This window comes from Equus caballus, chromosome 5, assembly GCF_041296265.1.
Source record: "Equus caballus isolate H_3958 breed thoroughbred chromosome 5, TB-T2T, whole genome shotgun sequence".
In the NCBI taxonomy this organism is placed as follows: domain Eukaryota; kingdom Metazoa; phylum Chordata; class Mammalia; order Perissodactyla; family Equidae; genus Equus; species Equus caballus.
This window is the reverse complement of record NC_091688.1, coordinates 80,791,373-80,817,769: the sequence shown is the minus strand read 5'-3', so window position 1 is coordinate 80,817,769 and position 26,397 is coordinate 80,791,373. Positions and strand designations below refer to the sequence as shown.

General features: G+C 35.6%; 1 protein-coding gene across 2 annotated transcripts in view; it reads left to right on the top strand.

Moving 5' to 3' along the window:
* Positions 1-24,770, top strand: part of PKN2 (protein kinase N2) — a 148,509-nt gene extending 123,739 nt beyond the window's left edge. For both annotated transcript variants that reach the window (XM_070267346.1, XM_001495405.6), the window contains 7 exons: positions 4,675-4,851; positions 8,884-8,946; positions 10,152-10,228; positions 17,325-17,467; positions 21,700-21,807; positions 22,017-22,097; positions 22,185-24,770. In XM_070267346.1, coding sequence (XP_070123447.1) covers positions 4,675-4,851; positions 8,884-8,946; positions 10,152-10,228; positions 17,325-17,467; positions 21,700-21,807; positions 22,017-22,097; positions 22,185-22,388 — 853 coding nt within the window. In that variant the 3' untranslated portion in view covers positions 22,389-24,770. The remainder of the gene's footprint in view (positions 1-4,674; positions 4,852-8,883; positions 8,947-10,151; positions 10,229-17,324; positions 17,468-21,699; positions 21,808-22,016; positions 22,098-22,184) is intronic.
* Positions 24,771-26,397: the final 1,627 nt, after the last annotated feature.

Genomic DNA, 26,397 nt, shown 5'->3' with positions numbered 1-26,397 from the left:
CAGCTGTTTTTAATTCTTTGTCATTTCGGTTATGAATTTCTTTGTCTTTGGGGTTAGTTTCTGGGTACTTGTCACTTTCCTTCTAGTCTGGAGATTTAATATACTTTTTCATACTGCTTGAAAGTGTGGATGTTTGCCTTTGCATAGTTATTATCTGGTCGCAGCTTCCACCTGCCACCACTGGGTGAGGATCAGACGCTATATATTCTGGCCCGGCATGATACACTTCTCCCCAGCTGCAGCCACTGACTTCTTTTCTCTCTGTGCGACCCTGACAGATGGCTGATCTGGACCGCTGGGCAGGGGGAGGGGTACTTTCTTTCACCTGTGCTTCCCCCAGCCTCTGCTTTTCTCTCTGTGCAGAGCTCTGGGCTATGGTAAGGCTAGAGTACTGGGCAGGGGGAAGGACTGCCTTCTTACACCTGCACACCTTTCCCAGCTGCCACCTCTCTCTTTGCCTGGTGCTTTAGACGATCACAGGGCTGGAGTGCCAGGCGGTGGAAGGGGCACCTTCTTACACCTGCACACTTTACCCAGCCGCTGTCTCTCTCTCCACATGGCCCTCTGGGCAATTGCAAGGCTGGAATGCCAGGTGCAGGAAGGGTTGCCTTCTTACACCTGCACACCTTTCCTAGCTGCTGCCTCTCTGCATAGTGCTCTGGGCGATCACAGAGACCTGAGCACCTTTCCCAGCTGCCACCTCTCCGCATGATGCTCTGGGCTATCACAGAGACCTGTGCGTTTTCCCCAGCCACCACCTCTCTCTCTACATGGTGCTCTGGGCAATCTCAGAGACCGGCACACCTTTCCCAGCTGCCGCCTCTTTCTCTACATGGTGCTATGGGTGATCTCACAGACCTGTGCACCTTTCCCAGCCACCATCTGTCTCTCCGTGAGGTGCTCTGGGCAATCACGGAGACCTACACACCTTTCCCAGCCTCCACCTCTCTTTTCACAGAGCTCTCTGGGCAATCATGGAGACCTTTGTACCTTTTCTAGCCTCCCCCTCTCTCTCCACACAGTGCTCTGGGAGATCACAGAGACCTATACGACTTTTCCAGCTGCCACCTCTCTCTCCATGGAGCGCTCTGGGCTTTTGCAGGGCTGGAGTAGCAGGCAGTGGGGAGAGGCACTCTCTTTCTTCTCTGCAATCCCAGCATTCTTCCTGGGCCCTCACCAACTGCTCTCCTGGGGTACTAGTTTGATGGAGACACCCCCACAACAGCTCAGTCTCCTCTATCTGTGGGGCTTTCCCTCAGGCTGTGAGGGAACTTGGAGGGCAATGTTGTTCTTGTGGAGGGTCGCCCCTCCCCACTTTTGTCTTAGAGCCATGTGCTGTCCCAAGGTTACTCGCTGCCGTTGGGGAGAGAAAAGTCTCCCTTACCAGCTTCCACTTCCTCCAGAGGAGCCAGCCCCACCACCTTCAGATGCATGGCTGCATGGGTCTCTCAGATGTCTTTTGTGTTGTGTCAGTGTCCTCTGTTGGTGTACGAGTGTCCTTTTGGTTGTACTTTAGAGTGGAGAGTTCAAGGGGAGAGCTCACTCCACGATGATGCTGACATCACTCTCTCCCAGCATATTTTTTAAAGTAGTATGTATTTATTACTTGCAAGTCTGAATAGTAAACAACTTAATTAACTAATTAAGCAGAATCCTTTATATTCACTTCTCAGGTCATCCTTTTAATAGATCCGTAGAATTAGATATCATTACATAATAGTGGTTTATTTTTTTAATGCATGTTTCTAAAGTAGTTGATGGTTCTTAATGATAGTTTTCCTTTCTAAATTTTCTTTGTCTAGTCTGGATTTCATTTTACTTAGAAAACTGCCCTTTTTTAATAGATCATAGGAAATTCCAAATCAACCTCTTTTTGAATGAACACAAATTATGGACTAACTCAAAGTAATGTAATTTATGTACAAAGATCACATTCTCCACCTACCATTAGTAGAACATTCTCTTTGAATCCCATCTTTCCCTACTCTCGAGTAAGAATGTTAAATTTATATTATTGTAATGACTTCTCACTTAGATTCCTTTTCTCACCAGTTTATGTTTCAAGACAACAGAACAGGATTGGAAGTGTATTTTTGCAGTTGTAGAACAAAAGCACAGCTAACCAGAGGATATATATATATATAGGATGCAATCCTAAGACCTTAGCCTAATTAATGATGTGGTTTTCCACTGACCAAAATAACTATTTATACAAGTTTTTTAAGTTTCTAGCATGTCTAATAATGTACTAAACTCCGAAGGAAGTGCACAAAAAAAATGTTAGGATAGAATTAGTCACTTAGAGAGGTAAGACATAAATACAGTAGTTATATGAATAAAAGAGGCTGGATATGTTTGAGTTTAAAATAAATAATACAAACAATAGGAACTTATAGAAAGGGGAACATCATGGTGTGCTGATGGATTTAGGTAAGGCCTTGTAAAGGAGATTGGATTTGTGCTCTTTGGCAGATGGAAGATATTTGAGAATATGGAGAGAAGAGAAATGAAAATTTAGAGGGAAATGGTCTAGACAGAAATGAATAAAGTTTGAGATTTTGAATAAGGTTGGATTGTTTTGTGGACTTTTAAGGAGAATATACAATAAGGTTGGGAAAAGTTAAGAGACTCTTACAGAGTAGCCTTTTGGTGCACTGTAAAATGCTTGAAATTATTGTGACAATTTGGGTCTATAAAGAGCTGTCTTCCTTTACCAAATAGAACCAAGAGATGTATCCAGTCCTCATCAATATGGCTGGTTCTCATCAAAGAATTTCTATAAATGACATTAAAAGCATTTTAAGAAGTATTCTGATCAGTGATTCTCAATCTTTTGCATGATGTACATGTTCAACACAGGTCTAACGTAATAACCCGTCCAGTTGAGAATTAGTAACTCACTCATAATGAATTAGTAATTCACCCATAAATATAAACCATAGACAATGAAAAGACTGTCATCTAAGTGAGCCCAAAACATTTTATCAGCTTGTCGTATTACATTATGCAAAATTTAGATTGACTTGGTAAATCAGATATTTTAGAATCCATCTTATAGATCTTGCCCAATTGGACATTATTTTCCAATAAGTTTAAATGGTGATGAAAATCAAAGCTATTAACTTTCTTTTTAATCTTCTATGAATTTATTTTTAATAATGACCTTATTTGTAGTAACATTTAGAAACCTTGCCAAATATGTGTAGACATAAGCCTAAAGCTTTAAAAACAATGTTTCTGAGTATGTATAAAATTTAAACAGATTGTGTGAAATCAGTGGGTAAGAGTTCACCTACAATGTGACCATATTAAATGGAGTTTTAACATGATTTCATAATAGTTTCATTTACTGTTGGTATTTAAAACTGAATAGATGTTTTAGTTCATAATCCAGAAGACAACTATATTAAATATACCTTTAAAATTTTCATGTTCCTTCTACACAACAGAAATACTCTTAAATGTTTTCAAAATTCTGTTTAATTTTGTCAAGTCATAGCAATGTAATCTGAATACACAAATAAATACTTTGTCTTTAAAATTATCTTTTTAAAATAACTCTTTCTTAAAAGACCTAAAGGAAAGGAGAATGGGTCTGCCTGCCTCTAACGTCAGGATTTTAGTTTGGCATTTTGAAATCATCATCAACAACAGCAACAAAAATCTAAGCAATTTTTTAATTTTAAAAATAAAAGCAATATTAATGCTTTTAGACAAACATTAATGTCAATTTTTGGTTCCAATCTCAAAATGAGAAAAAGTGCATATTTTGTATTAGAAACATAAATATAATCTTATTGTTAATACAGTGTATTTTGATATCCTTATTTTGATCAGGTGCTTAAAATAAGTTAATTCTAGGTTATATTTGAATAATATTTGACCTAGCTTTTCTCTACTTTGAGTTTTAAGTCAGGTTGGTTTACTAAATATTTTCAGGGAAAGGAAGAGTGGTATTTTTTGATATTTAGGCAAAATTAATGTTCCAGAGTCAGTAAGCTTGAACCTTGTTCTCTGTAGTAATTTGTAAGAGTTCTTAGAGAGGAAACCTGTGATTGTTAGAGATTTTACAGAGAAATTATATTATTCTCAAGGAGCTTCCTTGAAGCAAGTTATAGAATTCTCCATGTGGCCTCTTTATTTTCTAGTCAAGACTTCTAAATTAAAATCTTATGCAGTACATCTTTACGTCTAAACTTCATGTATTATATGGTAAAATGTTTGAATAGTGTTGCTTATAAATTATGATTAGTGTCCTTGAAATTACCTTGGTCGCGAACCTTATATTTTTAAAATTATGCTTTAGGTTGCTAAATTCTTTGACCAATTCCTAAGTTTTCACAGTTCACCCCTAATTAAGCCTTTTTTGTTAATTATAACCACTAGCTATATGTGTGCTACTCTGATGCTATCAATGTGGAATGCTGTAATCTTTGTGTCATACTAATCGTATGTTTTAGTTTTCATTAATATATTTCAATTAAAGTTATATATATCAAGTAGACCAAATTTTTCAAAGCATTTATAGCAAAACAAAAACACATTTTATGGTTTTAAAGTTACAGTAGTTAAGAACTTTGCTTATTTTTGAGTTTAGTAATTTTAAAGAATGTTACTTCCAACTAGAACTTTAAAAAAGCAAACCTATTGATTTTTAAATGTTTTCTCTTACAGCCTGATGTGTGAAAAAAGAATTTTTGAAACTGTGAACAGTGTAAGGCATCCCTTTTTGGTGAACCTTTTTGCATGTTTCCAAACCAAAGAGCATGTTTGCTTTGTAATGGAATATGCTGCCGGTGGGGACCTAATGATGCACATTCATACTGATGTCTTTTCTGAACCAAGAGCTGTGTGAGTATGCTTTAGCCATTTCTCTGATTTTTTCCATGACTGATTTCTTTCTGGGAAGGAACAAAGCTCTTTAGAATTTTTTTTTTTCCCCAAATAGAAAATAGGTCTCTGCAAGAATTATTAGAACCCCTTACTTACCCTTTTGCCATATATAAATATATCTATTTTGCTCTGTTGTCTATGTTGAAAATTTCATAGATTACCCTAAATCACACTTGGTAGTGTAGATACACAATTTAGGTTCATTTTAGTAAAATTTCTTCTTTTTTTCTATTTTCTCCCTAGATAATGCCAACTAGGACCATGGCTTTAAATACTAACTATACTCAGTACATTGTTAAGAGAAAAGATTTGTATCATGTATTTGTGTGAAGTATTTGCATTAGCATTTTAAAGCGTTATCTAAAAGAATATATGTTAAGTATTTGCTTGCGTGTGCATGATATCTCTGAAAGAATATAAAAGAAACTGGTCTAATTATTGCCTCCAAAAAAAGACAAAGAAAGCATACTTTCACTATAACCCTTTTGGTAGTTTATGAATTTGATATTTTATGAAGATTTTGCTTATTCAAATGAATAAAAATAAATAATAGCAAATAATTGAGATTAAATATCCATATTTTTTTCTCCTGTTGTTGTATCAGTTTTATAGCTCAAGTATTAGAGCTTGGATTTAAACCTAGGGAAGTGCTCTTAATAGCTACACTCCGCATGCTTGTGTTTACCAAATTTCTATCTCCAGGCCTGGCCTCTTCCCTAAACTTCCAACTCTGATAACACTCAGTGGCTAACTTGACTTTTCCCTTTGAGTCGGCTGAGTATTTCTCATGTAACTTCTCAAACGGAACTCCTAATTTTTCTCATTTTCCCCGACCTCACCCACCACTCCCCAGGCCTTGCTACTCCTCTAGTCTTCTCGATCTCATTGAATGGCAGGACCATCTCCCAGTTGTTCAAGCCAAAACAGGGAGTCATTTTTAGTCCTCTTTTTCCCTCACATGCAACATCCAACTTAGTAGCAAGTCCAATCAATTCTACCTTCAAAACAAACCCTAAATCATAAAAATCATAAACCAATAGTAAACCTTTATTGGGTTCATTCTTGAATTTTCATCACTTATCTATATTCTGACAAAGTAGCAACTGATGTTTGTGAAGCACTTTCACTTCTGTATTTGATTCTCATCATAATCATTACAACTATATAGAGCAGATAGTAGTACTACTGTCATACCTTCAAGTTTCAGATGAAGAAATAGGGGTTAGTTCTGATGCATAGTGAAGTTTTCAAAGAAGGAGCAAAAGCCAGAAGGTAGTAGAAAGCTACTAATAATTCATTCCTTGAATATTTAAAATTTAAAAACGGCATCTAGACTGTGCCTCGCCCTGTGCTAACTGCCATGCAAATTTATTTGTTCTTGCTTTTTTATCCCTTTTTCTTTTAAGAAATATAAAATCCACTCTGCCTTAAGGAACTTTTATTTTTGCTCAGGATATAAATCATATACAAATAAAACAGTTAAGCCCAGTAAAATAGAAGAATAAAGTGCTACATTGCACTACTTCAAATCTGAAGTACCTTCCCCTAATCATTCAGATCTAACTTTACATGTCATTTCTTTAACGGTCCTGTCCTTTAAAGAAATACAGTACCCTATATAAAATGCCACTACATCACTTACATCCAAATCAGGTCACTCTATTCTATTTTCTCCACAGCACTTTATTTATACCTGAAATCATCTTGTTTATTTATCGTTTGCATTTATATTGTCTGTCTCCCTTCACTAAACGGGAGAGACAGGGACTATGTCTATTCTCTGTACTAGTGGGACACCTAGAAGGGTGGCTGACATATACTAGGTGATCAGTGAATTTTTATTGACTGAGACTATGGAATCAAAATTAGTTTGATTCCTGGATTTGCTGTTTTCTAGCTATAGACATATTAATTACTCTCTCTGAGAGCTTCATTTTCTGCTTCTGTAAAATATTTATCTTAAAGGCTTGATTTGAAGACTAAATAAGCTGATAAATAAAAATATCTAACATAGTACCTGACACATAGTAAGCATTCAAACAGTATACCCAGTTATTTGTTGAATATCATTATGTCAGTCTGTTTACAAAGAATGAAACAAAAGAGAAATAAAAGTATTTTTATAATTTTTACAGTATTTTTTTGACACCAAAATAAGTTTGCTAAAAACTTTACGCTAAGCAATTTTAGAATTGCATTTGTTTTAATGGACTTCAGGTAAATCTTTTAAACTTCTGGTAAGTAATTATACAAGATCTAACGTATAATGAAATAAGTGTTTCTAATGATTGCATTTTAAAATTCTCCCAAATTATGGTCCCATTTTTGTAAAAATAGGTAAACACAAAACATAGCTGTATTATCTACATGTGCATGTAAATGCACTCTAAAAGTTTGAAGAATATTCAGCAAGCTGACAAGACTAGTTATCTGTATGAATGATAGTGGCATTGAGGTGAAATGGAAAGATGGATGAATGAAACATTGCGCTTTGAGGCAAGAGCATTATGTTTATTTTTTAGAGAAAATATCCATGTATTACTTGTATAATTAAGAACTGATTCTCCTAAGTTTCTTCTTATAGGCTGTTCTGTAGTAAAGGCAGGTCCGCATTTTTAAATTCATTCATTCATTTATTATCTATCTCGTAATGCAGTAATCCTATCATGTGTCAGGCATTAATGCTAAGTATTGAGGATAAACACTGAAAAAGACAAACATGGTTCTTATCCCTTGAGAATTAATATTCTAGCTGGGCTCAAGCTTTCCTAAGATCCAAACCCATTTACCCAATTTCTAGACCTCTTCACCTGCCCCAAGGCAATTCAAAGTCAACCTGTCTAAAGCCAAACTCATTTTCCCCACAAAACTTTGGCTACTCCTGTATTTCTTTACCTATTCATTATACTAAGAAGGAAACCTTGAGTCACCTTCCACTTTTCCCTATCCCTCATCCTCTACAGCTAATGAGACACCAAGTCCTGCCTGCTAGTTTTAAAGTTTCTCTGGAATCCATCTCTTACTTTCTTTGTTGCCACTATGTTGGAGGTTCTCGTGATCTTTCATCTGTACTGTCCTAATAGCCTTATCTGTTCTTTTTCCCTGTGGATATCTAACTACTTCTACTCCAAACTTCACACTACTATTCAAAAAATCTCTCTAACATAAATCTGATCATTCTGTCCAAGTGAAAAATGGTTTGGGGGCCAACCCGGTGGTGTACCAGTTAAGTTTGCACGTTCCACTTCAGTGGCCCAGGGTTCACTAGTTCAGATCCCAGGTGTGGACCTGTGCACCGTTTGTCAAGCCATGCTGTGGCAGGCGTCCCACATATAAAGTAGAGGAAGATGGGCATGGATGTTAGCTCAGGGGCAGTCTTCTTCAGCAAAAAAAAAGAGGAGGATTGGTGGCAGATGTTAGCTCGGGGCTAATCTTCCTCAAAAAGAAATAATTTGATTCTCTATCACTAAGAGAAGAAATCGCAATATCTGTAATATGACATTCAAGATCCTTCATAACTTGACCCCAGGGTGTCTTCTCAGTCTCCTCTCTCACTACTACTTCTCCTTCCTTTACTTCAGCCACAACAAACTTATCGATTGTCAAACATGTTATGCCTTTTATCCTCTATTCCTTTCCCTCTTAGGAGAAAGCCCTGTGTTTCCCCCATGAAAGTTCTACCTTTCACATCATCCTTCTGCCTTTGTGGCATATTGTAATTTCTCCTACAGAACCAGATCAATGTCTGCTCTAAGGACTTCAGTGACTTCATCAGTCGAATGACTTCCATTGTAGACGTTGTATTTTCCTTATTTTTAGTTTTACCGCCAATATTTAGCGTATAGCTTACTATGTCTGGCATATAGTAAAGACTAAATAAGTATTTGTGAAATTAGTTAACTGCAGAATTCTGCTTTGAAGCATAAAAGTGTAAACTGGGATTCAAGAGCAGTAGAATTTATTAAACTTTTGATTTAATTCTTCAAACAGATTTTATGCTGCATGTGTAGTTCTTGGGTTGCAGTATTTACATGAACACAAAATTGTTTATAGGTAAGTAAAGCTTTGATACTTTCTAATGGCTTACTTTGGTGTGAATTAGAATTAAAGATAATTAAGAAGGATATTTTATGTTTAACCAGCTTCTTAATTTTCACTTTCATATCATGTGACCTCTAAAAAAGTTAAATTCTGATTTTCAAAGACATAGTTAACATAATAATGATATGATGAACCTCTTTGTTCCTGATCTCTGCCTATTACCTAATTAGAAGAGTGAGACTAAAAGTTGGCCTCTTAATAACATGTCACCAGCAGTATTTATCCTAGTGAATATTTTACATTCAACTCATCCACTGCAAAAAACTTCTATAGACCAGTACTACTCAAAATTTGTCCATGATGAGTAAGATAAGTAGCTTGTGCCGGAATGTAAAACATCACCCTGCTTTCTTCATTAAGTCTTGTTGTCATCTAGACAGTGTGCTTGGTGACATAGCTGATGTGTGTACTGGTACAGGTTCCTTATCAAATTGCAGACCAGTAACAAGTAGTTTATAGCCCAGCAGCTAGCCTGTGAGTGACACTTTGAATATCATTGCCCTAGACCAGATAAGTTATGGAAAGTCCAGGCAGAATTATGATGTCTATAAATGAACTATAAATGTCGGTTTATTCAAACTTCTAACAGTATTTTCAAGATAAGGATTTTCTCATGGTCCTATTTTACTCAAAGGATAAAATATTTTCAACTTAATTTGGAATCAGTACAGATAGATAGCTTTCTCTTTATTTTGAATTATTCTCTTAGAAGGTTAAAGCTGCCCCCCAATACCATGTTTATACTGTTATGTTGACAATTCGTTCTTATGGATGGTATGTAGGGCAAACTTCAAACTTAGTCCAAGTCAGATTATCACAAATAACAAATTAATAAAACCTGAGTTAAAGATACTTGAACTCCTTCCATGCTTTAAATATATATTTAGATAAATGAAACATTCCTCTTTTTAACACATTCTCCCTTCTATATAACAGGGGGAAGGTTATTCAGAAACTGTATTATTTAGGGTAATAAACTTGCCAAAAGAAAGAAAAATGAACAATTGTAATATGGTATTTAAATCTCAAATCATAACTTGAAAAACTCATTTTTAGTAAAGCAAACATATGGCTCCTATTGAGATTAGTTTTTTACTACGTTATCTACTGATTTTATTGATTTTTTTTTTTCATTTTACATTTTTTATCCTGAACAGAGATTTGAAATTGGATAACTTATTGCTAGATACAGAGGGCTTTGTGAAAATTGCTGATTTTGGTCTTTGCAAAGAAGGTAATTGAATATTTTTAAGTTCCTTTTCTAATTGATTACTATTGCTTTGTACTTTGGTAGTTTTCAAGTCTGTCTGTGGAAAGCAAGATGTATTTTTAACTTTAAGTTATTTTTTATTAAGACATTGCAGATTGTTCATATAACCTAATTATCACATTATTTAAAAATTAGTCTATGGATGTGAATAAGGTTAGTTTTTCAGAAATCATAGTATAAAACTAAGATTCCCTTTGTGTGATTAATAATTCTGTCACTACACTAAGAAAGCATTGGTTAAGCACCAAATTTTCTCTTTGCTGGGGCTGTACAGAGTGAATTACTTAGGCCTAAGAACTTCTCTCCAGCTTCTTAAAACTTTTAACATTTTTTAAATAGGAAAAAATATATACATATATCTCGAGAATCTTTTCTATGTAGTTAAAAGTAAAAAAATAAGTAAACTGGGAAAATCTGAAACAGAGGTAGCATAACAAAGTATAAAGAGCATGGGCTTAGGAACCAGACAGTCCTAGGTTTGAATCCTGGCTCTGCTGCCTGCCGCTTATTTACTATGTGTCTTTGAACAAGTTACTTTTAACCTCATTGAGTCTGTTTCCTCAACTATAAAAATGGATATAATCTTTCTTGTTTAGGATATTATGAGAATTGGAGATAAGTCAGTTGGCACAGTGCCTAACATATAGTAAATAGGTACAGGCATACTTTGGAGATATTGCGAGTTTAGTTCCAGACCACTGCGATAAAGCAAATATTGCAATAAAGTGAGTCACACAAATTTTTTGGTTTTACATTGCATGTAAAAGTTATACTATACTGTAGTCTAGTAAGTGAGCCATAACATTATGTCTAAAACAATATGCGTACCTTAAATAAAAATATTGTATTGCTAAAAAATTGTAACCATTATCTGAGCCTTCAGCAAGTTATAATCTTTTTTTGCTGGTGGAGGATCTTGCCTCGATGTTGATGGCTGCTGACTGATCAGGGTGGTGGTTGCTGAAGGTTAGGGTGGCTGTGGCAATTTCTTAAGACAACAATGAAGTTTGCCACATCAGTTGACTCTTCCTCTCATGAATGATTTCTTGTAGTATGCAATGCTATTTGATAGCATTTTACCCACAGTAGAACTTCTTTCAAAACAGGAGTCAACCCGGGCCCAGCACGGTGGCACAGCAGTTAAGTTCGCACGTTCCACTTCAGTGGCCCGAGGTTCGCTGGTTTGGATCCCTGATGCGCACCTATGCACCACTTTTCAAGCCATGCTGTGGCAAGCATCCCATATATAAAATAGAGGAAGATGGGCACAGATGTTAGCTCAAGGCCAATCTTCCTCGAAAAGAAAAAAAAATTGGAGTGTCAGTGCTCTCAAATCCTGCCACTGCTTTATCTACTAAGTTTATGTGATATTCTGAATCCTTAGTTGTTATTACAACACTCTTCACAGGATCTTTACCAGTAGGTTCCATCTTAAGATATTATTTTCTTTACTCATCCATAAGAAGCAACTCCTTATCTGTTAAAGTTTTATTGTGAGATTGCAGCAATTCAGTCACATTTTCAGACCCCACTGCTAATTCTGGTTTTCTTGCTATTTCCACCACATCTACATCTGCAGTTACTTCCTCCGTAGAAGTCTTCAACTCCTCAAAGTCATCTGTGAGGGTTGGAATCAATTTCTTCCAGACTCCTGTTATTGTTGATATTTTGACCTCTTCTCATGAATCATGAATATTCTTAATGGCATCTAGAACGGTGAATTCTTTCCAGAAGGTTTTCAATATACTTTGTCCAGATCCATCAGAAGGATCACTATCTATGGCAGCTATAATCTTACGAGATGTATTTCTTAAGTATTAAGACTTGAAAGTCAAAATTACTCCTGGATCCATGGGCTACAGAATGGATGTTGTATTAGCAGACGTGAGAACAATATTAATCTTGTTATACATCTCCGTGGAGCTCTTGGATGACCCAGGCATGTTGTCAATGAGCACTAATAATATTGAAAGAAACCTTTTTTTCTGAGCAGTAGTTCTCAACAGTGGGCTTAAAATGTTCAGTAAACCATGTTGTAAACAGAGGTGCTGTCATCCAGGCTTTGTTGTTCATTTATAGAGCACAGGCAGAGTAGATTTAGCATAATTCTTCAGGTCCCTAGGTTTTTCAGAGTGGTAGATGAGCATTGGCCTCAACTTAAAGTCAGCATTTACATTAGCCCCTAACAGTAGAGTCAGCCTGTCCTTTGAAGCTTTGAAGCCAGGCATTGACTTCTCTTCTTGAGCTATGAAAGTCCTAAATGGCTTCTTCCAATAGAAGGCTGTTTTGTCTACACTGAAAATCTGTTGTTTGGTGTAGCCACCTTCATGAATTATCTTAGCTGGATCTTCTGGAGAACTTGCTGCAGCTTCTACATCAGCACTTGCTGCTTCATCTTGACTTTCGTGTTATGGAGACGGCTTCTTTCCTTAACCTTGTGAACCAACCTCTGCTAGCTTCGGACTTTTCTTCTGCAGCTTCCTCACCTCTCTGAGCCGTCACAGAATTGAAGAGAGTTAAGGCCTTCCTCTGGATTAGGCTTTGGTTCAAGGGAATGTTGTGGCTGATTTGATCTTTTGTCCAGACCACTAAAACTTTCTCCATATCAGCAATAAGGCTTCTTATCATTCATGTGTTCACTGGAATAGCACTTTTAACTTCCTTCAAGAACTTTTTCTTTGCATTTACAACTTGACTAAGTATTTGATGCAAGAGGCCCATCTTTTGGCCTATCTTGGCTTTCAGCATGCCTCCCTCATTAAGCCTACTCATTTGTAGCTTTTGATTTAAAGTGAGAGATGTGCAACTCTTCCTTTCGTTTGGACACTGAGGCCATTGTAGAGTTATTAATTGGCCCAGTTTCAATACTGTTGTGCCTCAGGGTATAGGGAGGCCTGAGGAGATGGAGAAAGACCAGGGAACAGCTGGTTGTTGGAGCAGTCAGAACATGTACAACATTTATTGATTAAGTTTGCTGTCTTATATGGGTACGGTTCTTGGCATCCCAAAACAATTACAATAGTAAGATTAAAGATCACTGATCACAGATCATCATAACAAATATAATAATAAGGAAAAACTTTGAAATATTGTGAGAATTACCAAAATGTGACACAGAGACACGAAGTGAGCAGATGTTGTTGGAAAAATGGCTCTGATAGACTTGTTTGAGGCAGGGTTTCTACACACTTTCAATTTTTAAAAAACACAATATCTGCGAAGTGCAGTAAAGCAAAGCACAATAAAACTAGATATGCCTGTATTCTTATCTTTACATTTAATACATTGTATTGTAATGGACGTTGTCTGTTTCCCCTCTACACTGGTAGCTTCTTGTTTCTTAGCTTTGTTTCCATAGCACAGAGTATCATGCTTGGCACATCTTAACTATTCAGTGAATATTCAGTTAATAAGTAGTTGCAGGGGCTGGCTCCATGGCCAAGGGATTAAGTTCGCGCGCTGTGCTTCAGCGGCCTGGGATTTCCCAGTTCGGATCCTGGGTGCAGACATGGCACTGCTCAGCAGGCCATGTTGAGGCAGTGTCCCACATGCCACAACTAGAAGGACCCGCAACTGTGTACTAGGGGGATTTGGGGAGAAAAAGCAGAAAAAAAAAGAAGATTGGCAACAGTTGTTAGCTCAGGTGCCAGTCTTTTAAAAAAGAAGTAGTTGTATGAATGAATGAACTTTTCAAATATATGTTCATCAGTTACCCCCTGACCTCCTAATTGCTGAATCCAATAAAAGTTTTTTTCACTTAGTGGATAATCTCTGTTTTGGACACTATTGATTTTTTTTTTTTTTTTTTTGCTAATGAGGATTGATTAGCCCTGAGCTAACGTCTGTTGCCGATCTTCCTCTTTGTTTTTTTCTTTTGCTTGAGTAGGATTAGCCCTGAGCTAACATCTGTGCCAATCTTCCTCTATTTTGTATGTGGGATGCCTCCACAGCATGGCTGATGAGTGGAGTAGGTCCACGCCTAGGATCCGAATCTGTGCACCTGCACTGCTGAAGCAGAGCACATGGAACTTTAACCATTTGGCCATAGGGCCAGCCCCTTGGACACTGTTGATTTAAATGCTTTCATTCGTCAGAGTCTCTCCTTAGCCCATTGCTCTTCACTGCTAGTTTTTAACTAGCCAGTGTATGCTAATAATTCCCAACTTTATTACTTCCTTTCCTACTATACGTATTCAACTATCTACTAGAACGCCCTACCTGAGTAGTCAATAGATACCTCAAATGCTGTACACACAAAACTAGTTTGTTTTCCTCAGATAGTCTAGTTCATCATTGATGTTGCCACAATCCTCATAATCTCCTAATCTGAAAATGTGGAATTATCCTTGATTCTGTTCTCTTCTCTACTTTCCACATCTAGTTAATCACCAAATTGTGCTGACACCTACTTCCTTAATATTCCCTAAGTTTTTCATTTCTCCTCTACTACTGCCAACTGTCATCTTGTTTTAATAAGACTACCTCAGTAGTCTCTTAAGCTTTTCTGTCTCTAGTCTTTTTCTCCCTCAAATTGGTCTGCCCATGTAATTGCTAAAATGCGGCAGGCACGTATAAAGATAACTGACCGTGGTACACCCCTGCTGGAAACCCTTCAGTGGCTAAGATGTGAGATACAGTGCCCTTCCTGATCTGCCTGCCTATTTCTCCAGCCATATCTCTTGCAGCTCTCTGCCTAGTACTTTCTACTCCAGCAACAACAAAGCTTATAGTGTCTCTCCACCATCACCCATCCAACTCTCTTTGCTCACTAATGTCTGTTCATCTTTCAGTCTCGACTCAGGTGTCACCTTCTCAGATAAGTTACCTGAGACTCCTCTCCTCTGATCTCTACTCCTAAGTCAGCTTTAGGAGCCCTTCTTCAGTGTTTCCACAATATCTTGCTCTTACATAACATTATAAAATTATCAGTATATCTCTATTTTCCTCTAGTTTCCTGTAAGCCCCTTAAAGACAAAAACCGTGTCTTATTCTCATTTTTGTGTTCCCATCACTTGGCACGGATGCCTTGAACATAATAGCTACTCAGAAAATATGTATTGAATAACTAGACTTAGTAAATCTGTTTTTCTTCATTGTCATAAAATATATATAGTACATTATAAAAATAATAGCTAACAATTTTTTAGCACTCACTGTGTGCCAAGCACTTTGCCAAGTATTTCATATGCCTGAACTCCTTTAATTTATAACAATCTTATGGAAGTAGATAGTAGTATTAACTGCTGCACGTAGATGAAGAAACTAGGCTTTGAGATTAGGCAACTTTCCCAAGCTCTCACAGCCAACAAGTGGCAAAAGCTGGCATTTAAACCCAGGTCTTTATAACTCCAGAGCTTAATGTTAACTAATTCCGTGGAGTTTTACCAATTTGAAGTCCTGGCTAATTGGGCCTACTTTGAATTTCCTTTAAAAATATCAGGATAAGCAGGACCAGCCCAGTGGTGCAGTGGTTAAGTTTGCCTGTTCCGCTTTGACGGCCCGGGATTCGCCAGCTGGGATCCTGGGTGCAGACCTACGCACTGCTTGTCAATCCATGCTGTGGCAGGCATCCCACATATAAAGTAGAGGAAGGCCGGCACGGATGTTAGCTCAGGGCCAGTCTTCCTCAGCAAAAAAAAGAAGAGGATTGGTGGCAGATGTTAGCTCAGGGCTAGTCTTCCTCAAAAAATTAATTAATTAATTAATTAATTAAAATTAAAATATCAGGATAAAGGAGCCAGCCCAGTGGTGTAGTGGTTAAGTTCATATGCTCTGCTTTGGTGGCCCGGGGTTCACAGGTTCAGATCCCAAATGTGGACCTATATACCACTCATCATGCCATGCTATGGTAGTGTCCCACATAGAAAATAGAGGAAGATTGGCACAGATGTTAGCTCAGGGCCAATCTTCCTCACCAAAAAAAATATGTGTATATATCAGGATAAAATATATCAGAAATATATCAGAATTAATGAAATGTTATAATCATATTGTTATAACTGACGTGATATGTATGCATTACATTAAAATGTGACAGGTTTTATAATATTACTATAAACAAGACAAAAAATTAGAGTAATTGTATCCTAAAAATATGACGTATGTATTATGCTCTAGTTGTGAACAGAGCACAGAATAAAAATCAAAAAATATTAGTTCTGTTTCTGTCTTTGTTAACTTTTTCTTAATCTTAGCCAGGTTACTTAAAAAGCTTGTGTAGAGCTTATATAGGTATTATGTCAAATCTTCTTCAAAATAATATTTTATTGGAGAAAAAAATATGATAATGTTAAAGAAATTTTTCAAAAAAGAAAAAATTCCTCCACCCTAATGTGCTGATATATTTAATTAGTCCCTTCAAGTCTTGGTCCATAGACTTACAGATTCATTTGAAATTTTCAGTCATTGTAAATGCATACCTTTTTAAATTTAGAACTCAGAGCTTTTCTTTCAAATTGTTTCATAAGATGATGCTTATAATGAGCTTTTAACACTTTAGAATACATTGAGATATTATCTTCCATATATAGAATGTATATTTGATTAATTAATCTATTACTGAGTTATGAGGAACATGTATTCGAAAACTACTTAACTCAAATATTAATATATCTCTATGTTATACTACACATTTGGTCAATTCTTGATTATCTAAGGGTTTGCTTTTTGGTATTTTCTAAAGTCTACTTAATGTTATTTTTATAATGAAGGAAATAAACTTATTTAAGGGTTGAATTGAAAAGATGATAGAAATTAAAGCTTAGAATCAGTTCCTTTTGTAACTTCTTAGCATCACTTATAATGACCAGAAGGAGAAAATAAGTAAATAAAATGAAGTATGAAATTTTATTTATTTTTACCCATTAATTTAATAGTCATTGCTATTACACAGTTTTTTCTATACAAATACTTAACATTTTTTTAAAAGCCTTTGATATATCTTGAGTTTGATCACCATGCACAAATGTACAACTTTAGTTTTATTTCCTAAGGATATCTTCTAATTTTTATGCTAGATTTTTTTCATTGCTAACAAATATTTAAATTTTACCTTTTTCAGGAATGGGATATGGAGATAGAACAAGTACATTTTGTGGCACTCCTGAATTTCTTGCCCCAGAAGTATTAACAGAAACTTCCTATACGAGAGCTGTAGATTGGTGGGGCCTTGGTGTACTTATATATGAAATGCTCGTTGGTGAGGTAAGCAGTATAAAATAGGTGAGAGAGAAAGGAGGAAAGATGGTTGAAAGAACAAAGCATGTCATTTATAAAATACTTAATATGTCTCCTGCATAAGCAGAACCTAAGTTTTATAAATATTTATAATATACTAATAATTGCCTACGATTCTGTATTATCTTCACTGTCATTTTTAGATTTTTATATTATCTGTGGAATGTGTTACCAAGGCTTTGAAACTAGTTCCTCATATTTCAGTATTACTATGGTGATGTTTTATGATTTTAAGACAAAATCATATCTAACCGATCATTTCACAGGGAATAAAATAGCAGGAAGACTTATGAAAAGAATGTACTCTGTACCTGTAAAGAAAAGTCAGCTATACATTGGTCAAACATAAATCTTACCTTCAAAAACAGTACAGCAGATTTGAAAAGGTTAACTTTTTTTTTTTCCTACTGTTTTCTTTAGATTAACTTAAATTTCTGGGGATGACTTAGTTGTACACAGAAATTGTTACCATTTAGGAAAGAGTGAATTATATCTAATAAATCAAGCAGTAATAAGAGCTAATCTATTTTGTTATAAATTGTTGGAAATGATAAATTAGAGAGGAATTGGGAAAGCGTAAACATTTAAACAAGTAATTGAAAACTTCTTAGACGGGCTTGATGATCCCAAGAGGTGAGAAAAATTACCTTATTGGGTTGGTTAATTGTTCTGCCATTTCCCCAGTGCCAACAAGCTTCCTTGTACATGCTAGGCATGAACAAATTAGGAGTTGAATGAGTGAATGACTGAATTATTGAGTTTCAGAAATTTCTAAAGTTTTGCTCTGTGATTGTAATTTAGTGGCACTTATCTCAAACAAACAAATAAATGATTTCGTCTTATGCAAATGGCATCCCTTTTTGGTATGTCAAATTGGAGTGGATACTTAGAAAAGGAGGAAAAGAAATAGCTAATTAAAATGTTTAACATGTGCTAGGCACTGTTCTATGTGCTTTATAAATATTAGCTCATTTAATTTTTCAGCAACCTTTCATGAGTTCAGTACTAGTCTTATTCCGATTTTCAGATGCATAAATGGAGACACAAAGAGGTTCATAGCTTGCTTCACGTCACACAGCTCTCATGTGGAGACCTGGGATTTTAACCCTGCCACTCTGGTTTCAGAACCTGTCTCCAAACCATTTTGCTTTGCTGCCCCCAGGATAGGGTTATTCGGTCCACTCAAACTTGTTTCTATTCTTAAGACCACTGGTCCAGATCAGAATTTTTCACGCCTATTTAAAAAATCTGCTGTATGATATTTTAAAATGGAAAGATTTATTTAATCCCTAATCCACCATGGTCTTTAGTTTCTAAGGATATCAGAAGTGCTCATAATAGTTGTTTCTGTAAGCTCCGGCCTGCTTGAACTCACTTTTATTTTCTTCCTTTTAAAAGAAGCAACATTTCTATTGCTGCTTTTTAAATGTCGTGTTCAGTTATGTCTGAGATTTAATTAAGTTACCAAAAATTATATGCTTGCTTAAAATTTACTCTCCATATTAGAGACGGCATGCCAAAAATGTGAGTTTATTGCAGACTACTACAGAAGTAAGAGCCAGTTGATTCTACTTCCTCCTGTTCTAAAGTGAGTGGAGGATTCGGCAGTGAACAAGTGAGGAAATTCGGTTCCATACTTTTTTAAAAGAGCTTCTAATTGAGCTCTTAATTACCTAGGAGGTAAATGGCAGTGAATCTGGCTATTCCTTCACAATTGCTTTTTGCAATTTCATTTCTCTTTATCACCTACCTAAGAGGGAGGATAGTTGGGAAAAGAACTAAACTTAAAACTCATCAATATACTTTATAATTTTATAGCATTGGTGAAACTTTAGCATAACTTTTTTTATCTGTGATAAAAGTAAAGTTTGACTAAAGCTTATGTGTAATTTCTCTGGTATTATAAGTAATTGAAAAATCACTGAATATATCATGCATTTCCAAATTTGTATTTGAATTTATGAGTTTTGAGGACTGAAAAAGACTCCAGGAATAAATTAATGTACCAGGTCCCCTTTCCCTGTGTCACATGAGAGTGAAGTATCAAAGAAGTTGAAGGTAATCTTAGATACTGGAGTTAGATACTTGACGTCCGAACAGACTATTGGATTTTTATATGTGTTTAAAACACAATTGCTAACCTTTCGTTGTTAGCCCTGTTAGCTTCTTTGATTAGCCCTGAGCTAACATCTGCTGCCAATCCTTCTCTTTTTTTTTGCTGAGGAAGACTGGCCCTGAGCTAACATCCATGCCCATCTTCCTCTACTTTATATGTGGGACGCCTGCCATGTCATGGTTTGCCAAGCAGTGCCATGTCCGCACCCGAGATCTGAACCAGGGTTTGCCAGGCCACCAAAGCAGAATGTGCACACTTAACCGCTGTGCCACTGGGCCAGCCCCTAGCCCTGTTAGCTTCTTATACAATAGTCCTCCATTATACATGGTTTTGCTTTCCACGGTTTCAGTTACCCACAATTGATTTGAAATGGAAAATTCCAGAAATAATTCATAAGCTTTAAATTATGCATTGTTCTGATTATCATGATGAAATCTCATGCTGTCTTGCCTGGGATGTGAATCATCCCTTTGTCCAGCGTATCCAGACTGTATACACTAACCACCCATTGGTCACTTAGTAGCCATGTCGGTTATCAGATCGACTGTCATGGTGTCTCAGTGCTTATGTTCAAGTAACCCTTATTTTATCTAATAATGGCCCCAAAGTGCAAGAGTAGTGATGCTGGCAATTTGGATATTCCAAAGAGAAGTTGTTGTTAATCTCTTACTGTGCCTAATTTATAAATTAAACTTTATCATAGGTATGGTTATATGTATAGGAAAAAGCCACAGTGTGTATTGGGTTCAGTTACTCTGTGAGGTTTCAGGCATCCATTGGGGGTCGGAGATAAGGGAGAACTACGGTACTCTCTTTGCAGAAACAAGGAACTGTAGCATCTTAACAAATATCTAGATGTGTCTTCACTCTTCAGCCTTGTAGAGTGACAGTGTTCACATGCAAAATTAACTGATCAAATAGGAGACGAAAGTGCTTTTGTATTAACGCTTGACATTTTGGTTGAGAATCCTTGTGAAATAGAATTTTCCCCTGACTTGCTGTCTCAATCCCAGAAAGAAATTACATTGTCCCACATAGTAGGTATTTTATTTATATATTTTGAATGAGTGAATAAACAGAGTACAGTTGTGATAACTGAGAAGTTTGACATTTTCTTAGATGTGAGCAATAAGGTTGGCAGATCACCCTTAGGAAGTTGGGTTCTGAATTCATTTTCACTAATTTCTCAGGTCAAAGATCCCTCCTTTTCCATTGATATTGCTTTCTACTTGGCTCTTATTCTTTATTACCTTATAGGAAGCAAGCAGCCAAATCTAAGCCGTCTGGAATTCTGAGGTAGTAAGTCACATTTCATAGCCACTTTTTCAACATAGTTGAGAGTTTATCACTTTGTACATCAAATTGTTATACTGAATATAATTTAACTACTTTTTTATGACTCGGGCTCATTATTGTCATTATAATAATACTCTGCTTACTGAAATGCCCCAAGACCTATTGTGTAAAGCATTAAATATTCCTGGAAATGTGTGCTTTTTGAGTTCCTTTCAGTCTAATTTTGTTGGCAGCTGCTTCTTAGTCCAGTCATTATGCCTGCAAATCTCTAATTGTGTTTCACCACTGTTAATTTGCTATTGACTTTGAAATTCGAAGTATATCCTTATCTGATGTATTTCCACAAACTCTGTGCTTCTCTCTGTAATAACAGTCATTACCATATTTACCTTACCATTTCCTTTTCTCTTTCCACAAGATTCTGTCTGTTATCTAAATATTTCCCACTATCTAATAGGCATTCAAAATATTGACCATCTGGCCAGGTAAATAAATAAATGAATGAAATGAAATGAAATGGAATGGAGTGAAATTAAATGAAAATGATATTATACAATATGACAAAAGTTGTTTTTAGGGTCTGTGAAATAAATTTAGAGATTTCGATAAGAAATGATCCTCTGGGTGATAGATACATATCTATTGTGGTTTCTTGTAGTCCTTATTTGGTGTTTTGGTGATTTTTTTTTTTTCCCTCACTGCGTGGTTCTTGGTTGTACTTTGGATAGGGGATAAGATTTTACTGTATTAAGACTCATTTTTACTTACTCAAAGATATTTTTTCTAGTCTCCCTTTCCTGGTGATGATGAAGAGGAGGTTTTTGACAGTATTGTAAATGATGAAGTAAGATATCCAAGGTTCTTATCTACAGAAGCCATTTCAATAATGAGAAGGGTAAGAGTCAATGGTTTATAAACTACTTAAATTTTTTATATTGAAGGACATTTCCCAGTAGAACTTTAGGAGTTATTTTTCAATTCATAGATGTTGCATGGTTTAGACAAACACATACCAAAAAACATCTAAATCTTTACAAGTTTTGAGCATCCTTATCAATGAAGTTGCTGGTTTTATTTTAAATTTTATACTCTATGTTGTGTTAGCTATTAAGAAGAAATCCTGAGCGGCGCCTTGGAGCGGGTGAGAAAGATGCAGAGGATGTAAAAAAGCACCCATTTTTCCGGGTAGGTATGAAAATTTAAAAACTTTTATGAAACTTTAGCAATTAGGAGTAGGAAACTAAACTGGCCATTTTCTATTTTGTAATCCAGCTAATTGATTGGAGTGCTCTGATGGACAAAAAAGTAAAGCCGCCATTTGTACCTACCATTAGAGGACGGGAAGACGTTAGTAATTTTGATGATGAATTTACCTCAGAAGCACCTATTCTAACTCCACCTCGAGAACCAAGGATACTTTCAGAAGAGGAGCAGGAAATGTTCAGAGATTTTGACTACATTGCTGATTGGTGTTAAGTTCCGAGACACTGTGAAACCAAGCAGACTGACTGACAAGATGACCTCTTAAAAATAGCAACACTTCATTTGCTCTCTGTGCCATCAATAGCTTCTGAGATTTTTTTTTAAACACATGAAGATTTGTTTAAAAGTCCTATTCTAATACCTTCTTGAAAACTGGCTTCTTGACGTGTTTTCAATGTAAATCTGAGCACTGGAAACAGTTTCATGGAGTTTAAGCTGAATGGACACCAGCCATGAAAATCTATCACAAATGAATACTTTTGGATCAATAGTCTATTTTTTAAAAAAAAAAAAAAGGAAAAAGAAAAAAAACACTCTTCTACAGTCCCTAGCTTTGCTGTATGCCTGCTTTAAGTAGAAGGAAGATTAATCAGTTAACTTCACTTGGCTGTATTTTACACAAAGTAAAAGAAAGGCTTGGGATGCTATTACTCTTCACACATTGTATGATTCCATTTGAATAAGGCAAATGCTCTTATTTTTTTAAAGAAATTACTTTAATATCAAAAAAATGTAGTAGTAGTTCGTGCATACTTTTGGGCTTTTTTTAAAAAAAATGAAATGAATTGACATCTTGTTTTATAAATTTTCTATATTTATTAGGGAAAAATTTTTATTGCCTTATCTTTACCAACCATGTAACAGAGCCTCATAGCTTTCCAACAGAGCTACTTGCCAAACAGTTTTTTTGTTTCTTAAGCCATGCTGAAACAAACAGGAACAACTAAACATCAGCATTTACTTAAAATTTTAAGAATGAGGACTTCTGATCAGCCTGAACCAAGATACTGTGTTACCTGTATGCATTCCCAAAGTCTAGACATTCAGTATGTGCAGTCATACCTTCCTCCAAAATTAGTGAACTGATTCCTCCTTTTTTGATATTCGTTGTACATTTATCACCTAGTTCATCTTATTCTTGTGTCTACTGTAGAAGGGAACCATATCTTTGTTAAAACATAGGGATTATCATTGTATACTTGCTGTGAACATGTATATGTGCAAGTTGTAATGTATTCTATGTTGTAGGTTTATTATTTAATTCACCACTTCATCACTTTTGTACAGTGGCCACCAGACACCTCAAACTCCAGCGTTTATGTTAAGTGCATTTGTACATTTTAGGCCACTGGATCCAGATTTTATATTGGCAGTTACTGAGGGCAAAAGCAATATATTGTAACAGAATGTATAAATATTTTTGATAAAACAGTCTATATTTTATAAAAATTATTATAACACTAAAGCTGTACCTCAAAAGTCTCAAAAATAATTTGATCAAATACTTTTTTACAACTCTTCAGAGGATCCATTTGTGGCTTTTTTAACGCTCTTATAGGAAAGTCTTTTTGTAAGCCATGACTTTTCCACTTGCCTGGAGTTTTTTGGGGGGTTTTTGTTTGTTTCTTTTTATTTTTTTCCCTCCTAGTGTATGACTTCATTTTTTTTCCTTAGTTCAATAATAACATCTTTGATTCTGTGCTTAGCATGTTAGGGTCATCATACCTCAGGAATAGCAAGTGTTGTTAACTAACCATAATGAATTAACTATTTAATCACAGTAATCTCATGTCTTAATTGTTCAAGTTCAAATCCTATGAGAAACATGAAAGCACATTGATTTATAGAGTTGAGCTAAAAACATAAATATTTCAGCCTTGCCAGGGTGTGTTGGCATATTTTTATTGTACTCTGTGTAAAATTGTTCAGAGATAATTCATATTTCCTTCCAAATTGATTATTACCCAAGATCCTTTGGGGGAAAATCTTATAGAAAGAGGGAGCAATATGCTGTTTAAAGTTATTTTAAAATGCCAGTTAACTTCCTTGGTAAAGGACAATAGAGGATCTTAGCTTAATTGTCTGGCTTTAATTTAAACAGTGTTAACACAACATTAAAAAAAACACTACATACTTTTGAGGTACAGTCTGCTCACCTTTTCTGGTTCTCAAATATACATAGACAGCAGTGTCGAAAATAGGCTTTTAGCATTAAAAACTGACGTAGCATTTTGTAACTACACAATGTACAGAAATTTTTTTTAATTGAAGTCAATCACTAAAAAAAATTATAGGGCAGGGTATATTCACACAATTAAGCTGAAGAAAGCACTAATTTTTTCTGTAGTTTTTAAAATATATATATTTTAGTCAGATTTAAAATTTTTTAACTCTATAGAGTGTAAATATATTTTGCTATTACTGTATGTGTAAGTGACTGCTCAAGCACTTTGTAAGGAAATTAGGAAATTTTAGAATGGTACACTATGCATTCAAATGAAATGTGCCTTTAACTATGTCATTCTAAGAAGTGTTTTGCAGTCATAAATTACCACAAATGCACAAATTAAAGTTTAAACAGATTGTAATTTGTAACTTTGGTTTTAAGTATTATTTCCTTTTGAAAACTTCCTATTGGTCAAATTATGCATTCGCTATACTATATTCAAGATCTCAAAGACTAATTAACTTTAGCCTTCTTACGAGTACTTTTTCTCTTGGGGGGGTGCAAAATCGTGAAGATTTGGAGTAAATTGTACACTGATAATAATGGGAAAAGTTTGCATTCTACTTCTGTAAGATCAGTAGCGTCTTTCATTCAGTGGATATTTATGGAATGCCTTCTCTGTGCTGGCCACTGAAGATAGAAAGGTGGAAAAAAAATCAAAGTCTTCATAAATGAAGAACAATATGCATTAATGCTAAAATTCAAGCATCAGTGTTATATTTACTTTTCTCTTGCTTGAGATTAACATTTTATTTTAGGACCTGACCTTTCAGAAAATACGTAAATGTAAACAGAATAGTAGCCAATTTGTAGTCATCTTTTTCAAAAATTGTAAATGGAATGTTTTAGAAATATAAAATGATCCATGCTATCCCTGTAACACAAATTGAGGTCATAGAAATTACCATTATAATGTTGACTAGGTGAAAGCTGCATTATAGATTCAAATCTAACAAAATTTTCGCAGGTGCTGCTGATCTTCCCTAAGCAAGTGAGGGTGAGTATGAGAAACCCAAAGGAGCAAATCCCAATCCATGGATCATAATCTTAATTTAGAATTCTCATTTACCTACTAGCTATCTTTTGAGATCTACTGTTTCTCTGAGATACTAGCTTTATGTATGTGTGTGTATATACATATATAAATATTATATGTATTTATAAGCATATTTATATAAATATATAACAAATATATAAATAGAGGGAAGTTTTTAAATAATTCCTAATTGTCAGAAGTCTTGCATAATTTCCAACTCTAGTATCATGACCAAGTAGAAGCTCTAAGACCTCCAATAAAACACATAATTTGACGCATTGCTGGTCTCATTAGAGATAAGAGTGGTCTCTGGCAACCCCTCACCCCAAAACAGGCAGATAAACTTGAACCTGAATCTGGGCAAGCCAGGGTTTCAGCAGCCAAGAGGCAGAGGGTGCCCAAGCACAAGAGTGGGAGTACTGAGACGTTAGGACTGGAAGTTGAGTCTACAGAGTAGGCCAGAAAAGTAGGAAGTTGAAGAGGGTGAGAGCCAGAATGGCAGGGACCTGGTTTTAGAAATGCAGGCACCCAGAAGAAATGGGTTTACCAAGGATGCATTCCTGTAGCAACACCATTATGAAGCATAACAAACCTTGCAAAGCAGAACAACTTATGTTCTATGCTAAAATCCTCAACAGGAGCTCAAGTTCTAGTTTGCAAGTCAATCTCTACTAGTAGAATCAGATACTTTCTGAAGGAAAGCTTCTCCAGGATGGTAACATACAACTTCCACAGATTAAGATCAAGTAATTCGCTGTCAAGGATTACCAAACATATTAGAGACAGCAAGCTACCTTGAATGAGAGTCAAGAAAAAGTGAATTTAGACATCCCCTCCAAAAAATTACAAATATTAGAATTCCAAGATACAAAATATAACTATGTATCAAATGTTTATATGGATAAAATTAACAGGATAAATGTAAAATTTTAAAGAAATTAGCACTTTTAAAATACAAA